The following is a 6,000-nucleotide window of genomic DNA, read 5'->3' on the forward strand; positions in this document are numbered from 1 at the left end:
GAACACCAATATCTGAAAAAAAGACCAGAATCCCTCTGCTCTGCACACTACAGGATACATACGATTAACGAATCAAGAAGCTCGCTACTGCCAGGAGGCAGAACTTTGAAATACAGAAAGATATGCATTCAACATCTATTACTGCAACATTTCAAGTGGGCGCAAAATGCAGCGCAGCAACCACCACACAGCGCCTAAAAGAGCCACAGCTCCCCTAGAACTCACTCGGTCTCCCACTGTTTCACTTCCAGCAATTTCTGTTCTTTGATTTGGCCGCACACTTGACCTGGCTAAACCTTACTCCAGCTGAGAAAGCTGCATGTTGTGGCAGCGCTGGGCTGGGAGGCATTGTGAAATGAAGTGGGAGGCCTTATGTGCTTGGTTGTGTGTCAGTATCAGAATGTTGCTTCTAGCTTCCAGCTACTTCATAGAAGTGCTGCTGGGACATGAACCGTGGGAACACGGCGGTGCTGGCGTGTGTGGGTGTGTTCACACATGTGCAAGGGAAGCTCTCGTATTCTCTGAGTGTCTGATCATACACAGTTTTGCTAAAAATACAGATGTCTGGCACACAGGTAGGAAATATGAAAGCGCTGTCAAACCTTGCTCAGTTCAATATTAAAAAAAAAAAGTTCAAAAGAGACAGAGCCAAACCCACCCTCCTTTACTGGAAATAGCAACCAAAGAGCCCTCAGGCCTGCTTTTTGAACTGATTCAATCATAGGAGACATGCTGATGTTTAAAAGCAGTGATGTATCATGCTAAAGTGGAAAGAGAATCTGATAGATATACCAAGGCCGTATCTGTACCAGCAAGAGAACACAACACGCACCAGCCACTGAGCTCAGGAGAGTGCACTGGCACTGCTCGTGTATTCCCAGGACCCTGTTTTGCAGCCCTGACAGGTTACTCACATTTCAAATCTCTCAAAATACCCCAGAATGTTACGATTGTGCTCCATGGCAGTAGAGGTGGATGCAGCATGTGACAGGCACGGAAAGGGGACACCCACAAAAGTAAGAGCAGTGCTGGTACCAGGGGACTCTGGAAGAGCAGGCAGAGATCACGGCTGAAAAACTGCATCAGCGCATGAGAAAGTGGAAAGCCCAGTGAAGGACACAAACAGAGGAAAATGGAGAGGTTATGTAGTATGGCTCAAGAACAGAAAGAGCTTTAGGAAGTGGCAGGAAGGTGAAGGAGCTTATGGGAGGTAAATCATTTATCCAAGGATTAACAGGGAGGATATAACGATCTGATTTTTAAAAGAGGGTAAGAAAGTGGCTGAGCCACTATGGATGGTTCCTCTCTGCTGGAGCTCTTGCCACAACTCATCCCAGTTTTGGTTAAGACCCTTTGCTGACTTCACTGAGCTGCAGATGTAGATTAAAACTGCTTCTACAAGTGGCAAGACCAGAAAAGGCTCATCTGGTTCAACCAACCATGCTGAGAGACAGTGTATCTATGTATCTATTTCTCAGTATAGATAAATAGATGGATAGACATGCACAATGGATGCTCCATGCAAATACAGGGTGGGAAGTAAGTATCTAGGCAAAGCCATGCCTTGTAGCAATGCTTTAAAACCACCCAACAGGGAAGAAAGAAGAAAAAAAAAAAGAGAAAAGGAAAAAAGGCAGTTTTGCCAGTATGCCAAATCTGCAGTGGGGGCTCATGCCAGCCCAGCTCTGGCATTTAGAAGTCAGCCCCTTAAAAGGCAGAGCCGTGCTAGCAAATGCCTACATACCTCATCACATAAACCTCACAGAACGAAGAGCCGTCTGAAAACTCGCTGCTTCTTAACCAGCCACAGCAGTGGGCAGCTGCATCCCAAGCTGCAACGCACTGACAGAGCCCGGGGAAAGCACAACACTGCACACACGTACACAAATTAATCGGGAGAATTATTTTAAACCCCCCCTGCACATAGAAGGCAGCATCTGACACAGCAGATTACAGCACACAGCACACAGACACCTCTGTATAAAGCAGAACAAAGCAACACAGAGATCTACATCAAAAAGGAAGACCACCACAAAGACGCATATGCTTCACCCTTTCATCCACTGAGACAGACAGACACAGAGCCCAGCAGACACACAAAACCCACACAGACTGACAGTGATTAACAGTAACACACAGACACGGACACGGGATCATCCTTTCATTTCCTTACTAGGCATCTAAACTTTACTCCAGTGTTACTTGCCCCTGGCCACAGTCTACCAACCTTACAGCCAGATAATATCTCGCCCTAATTATCTGCACACACTGCTACAACACAAATGACCTTAGCATATGATATCCGTTGGCTGAGCCCTATGGAAAAAGACTACAGAAAAAGGAAGGATAAGCGTTCAAAACTCCACCAGTGATGTCAGGGCCTCCTCAAGACCGCACCACATGAATAGGAGCTGCAAAGACGACTCAAAAGCGTGGAAACTCAGAGGCGTCCTGCACAGGATGCGCGCTGTCCTGTCATCTGAGCACACACACCCCACGCCGTTCCTCCCCCAGCTCTTCCCATCTCCCAAATGAACCCACGCAGGAGACTTCAAGCACGTTTTTTACCACACACTTCTGCAAAATCGTTTCAAAAACACACTTTTGAATGATTTTTCGTGTCTAATTTTTGGCACCCACTGCTAGGTACGACCAGGTATCCCGAAGTCACGCTCCCAGTGCAGCAAATAGATTTTGGAGGGCGGGGGAAAGAGTGCTTGCCATGTTCTGAGCTAAGACTGCTAGGGGGTCACTAGGAGAGTAAGGCAATGCCCAAACTTTGCAGTCTTGTCTTGTTCTTCAGCTGGGGCACTGCATCGATCACACAACAGAACAGAGTGCCTTGTAAGAAGAGGAATGCAGACCTATAAACGCGTTCACTTAAATCAAACTGTGGAAATGCCCACGCCAGGCGCACAGACCCCTTCCTAACCCTGACCCCGTCCAGAAGGAAGAAAGCAGTGATTCTTCTATTCACTTCCCAGAGCACGCCCAAGAAAATTCACCGCCCAAGCTGAAAGACATCTCCGCTGCCGGAGCCCTTTTCTCCTCTCGCAGACATTCATGCGCATCTACCCCAGCAGCCCCTTAGCACATGACTGACGGAGAATAGACAAGCCATTAAAAACACATCCACCTCCAGCCACGGAGATAATGGGGCTCATTACAGCCCCGCTTTGTCACAGCGGCTCTGACACTCCAGCTGGAAGAAAGGGGGGTGGTGAGGACAAGAAGCGAGATGGGGGCTAGGCAGAAGAGAAACTGGGAGAAACTGGGCTTGGAGAGAGTAAGAATCCTGGATGCAGAAATGAGGAGCCCAAGCAAATGGATTAATGGACTGAGCAGGCCCCTCGGGCCAGCTAGACTGCGTGCTGCACTGTGCGTGCAGGGAGATGAATACCTCCTCGGTTTGCTTTTTATTATTATTATTATTATTTTTTAATAAAAGCCATGTTTGGTCTGAATGTGTACGTGCCCGTTTCAGCGGGTATTGCGGAAGTTAGCTAAGAATTTCACCTAGCATTCCCAGAGGCCTTTAAAAGTTCCTTTTCTTTTTGATGCTCGTGCTATTGCCCTTCCACTCCAGACGCACAAAAGCGAAGAAAACTTCCCAGATCTCTGACGGAGGAGGCAGAACCCGCCCCCAAAGCTGCAGGGCAGACTTCTCCGGTTGGCTTTCACCTCCCCCCGGGGGAGGCAGAAGCTGCGGCCCCCACCGCTGCCCGTGGCCGTGCTGCACCTCTCACCCGCACCCCGAGAAGCGTGGGGCCTGCAGGCAGCTCAGGCTGAAGGGAAAACACAAGACACCTGGAAAATACGCTCGGGCTGTCTGGCCTCAGGACAGCAGGGCATACCGTAACGAGCTGCTGCAGCTGGCCCTTCAGATCCATTTACTGAACGTACGCATAATCCGATATTAAAAGCGCGTCTGCCGGGGAGAGTCAGACTCCACCGGGATCCCCTAAAAGCACAGGCTTCTCCGCTCCCGTTCTGCACTTAACACCGGTAATCTGCATCACCGTCAGGATTTTTCTCAGCAGCCACATTTTATTCCAGCTCAAGCGTTTCAACAGCTCAGCCCCTGCCCCCATCCCTGGAGGCACGCAGTTGAGAAGAAAATTGGATGCGTTTGTGTCTGGGGCAATCGAGAGTTAATTTTCCCCCTGGTTTCTTCCTCCCAGTGAAGCTCTTCACACCCCAAATCACACACTTCCTGCTGAAGTGGGGCAGCGGGATGGGTTTCAAAGATCAGGTTCCGTGTACAAAACCATATACAAACACATATAATGCAATTCAGCTCCAACTCCTGTGCTGAGAACGCAACCAGAGGAAAAAGGAAAAAAGAAAAAGGTGCCATGCCGAACGCTGGTCGGCTGCATGAACGCACACGTGGTGAGAATTAAGAACGCGATTAGATTGCTAAACGACTCTAAAAGGAAAGCAGTTGGGAACAAATTGAGTTTGGACGTCATCGAAAATCCCTTTTCTCTTTCTCTCCCCTTCCCCTCCCCCCCCCCCCCGCCCCCCCCGCTTCTTCTTAAAATAATAATTTAAGGCATCACTTACCCTGGGGGCTTTCCTCTTGTATTTGTTGTTATAGTCAAATTTTTCTTTCATCTCATCTAAGAGCTGGCCCAGTCTAGCTTTCTCCTCTTTCCCAGTGTAATCCTGGCTGAGGAGGATGTAGGACCTCCAGTTTGCAGAGTCAAAGCCCCAGTGGCAAGTCCTGTTTTCCAGGGATTTGTGAGAGTGGACCACAAATTTGTGAGGCGGGTACATGAGCCTGCAGTCCAAGCACTGGATGCAGGCTGCGCTGGGGTTACTGTAAAGCTCTGGTACCAGGAGTCCCTTACACTTCCCAAAGCACTCATGGTACACCTTGAAGCTCTTCTCCGTAAGCTCCAGCTCAATTGTGCTAGAGAATTCCTTCTTGCAGTGGGGAGGATAGGTGCCACCATAAAGCAAGGCATTGCAAAGCCTCTCAGCATCAGTTTTAGTGATCAGCCCGCAGGAGGGGGCAGAGAAGGGCAAGATGCCCATGACTTTGAGGATCTCCAGCTGGTCAGCGGTGCATCTGGAGCAGTAAATGTGTAGCTCATCACACACCGAATTGATCTGCTGCAGGGAGAAGTCCCTGAGCACCGAGTTCAGGATCTGGGGCAAGCAAAGGCGCTTTTCCCCACCCACCACGAAGCAGGAGATGGTTTCCCCTTCCAGGATGGTCTCGCACCTCTCAGTAGATCTGTCCGAGGGCATGAAGAAGGGACCAGGCATCACCGGGGGGGGCTGGATAGGGGGCAGATGCAGTACAGGTTCCGCTGGGTCTTTGCCATTGTCTTTCTTGTACATCTCCTGTGCCCATCGTGCTGAGAAAGCAGCAGGGCCACCCAGGGAGCTCATAGAGCTCAGATGAAACTGTTCCAAGGTCTTCTGCAGTCCTGGATGAGGCTGGAAGCTGCTTCTACTTACAGTCTCCATTTTTTAGTTTCTATTCCCGAAACAAACAACAAAAATCCCCAGTTATCTTCCACGCTGGTACAAATCCACTTAAGGGATTTTTTTTTCCTTTTTTTTTTTTTTATACAAAACAACAACCCACCCTTGTTTTTTTCCCCTTCCCACTCAGGTTTAGCAATCCACAGACGACGAGGAAATAAATCCTTTCCGTACGCGTCTCGTTCTCCTTTCTGTTCTCCCGCTCCGTCACAACCTCTCGCCGTGCCCGGCCCCGAGCGGCCGGAGCGCAGAGTCACGCCGAGGCGAGGTCCTCATCCGAGCCGGCGGCCGCAGGCAGCGCGCACTGCCAGCCCCGGAACGCCGCTCCGAGCCGCGCTCCGGGCACCGCGGGTTAAACACGCGCTGGAGGCCGCTGCTTCTCTGCAGCGATCCCGCTTGTGTCCATATCCACCGGGAGGAAGGAGCGGGGGAGGAAAGCGGCTCGGTGCGGGGAAGGGAGCAACGCGGAATAGAATTAAAAGGCCCCGACGTCCCACGCTGCGG

General features: G+C 50.3%; 1 protein-coding gene across 4 annotated transcripts in view; it reads right to left on the minus strand.

The window, feature by feature from the left end:
- SKI (SKI proto-oncogene) overlaps positions 1-5,738 on the minus strand; it is a 91,610-nt gene extending 85,872 nt beyond the window's left edge. For all 4 annotated transcript variants that reach the window (XM_065737927.1, XM_065737926.1, XM_065737925.1 and 1 more), the window contains exon 1: positions 4,567-5,738. In XM_065737927.1, the coding sequence (XP_065593999.1) occupies positions 4,567-5,478 (912 nt within the window). In that variant the 5' untranslated portion in view covers positions 5,479-5,738. The remainder of the gene's footprint in view (positions 1-4,566) is intronic.
- Positions 5,739-6,000: the final 262 nt, after the last annotated feature.

This window comes from Cyrtonyx montezumae, unplaced genomic scaffold (genome assembly GCF_038088225.1).
Source record: "Cyrtonyx montezumae isolate F1298 unplaced genomic scaffold, pur_monq_1.0 scaffold_21, whole genome shotgun sequence".
In the NCBI taxonomy this organism is placed as follows: Eukaryota; Metazoa; Chordata; class Aves; order Galliformes; family Odontophoridae; genus Cyrtonyx; species Cyrtonyx montezumae.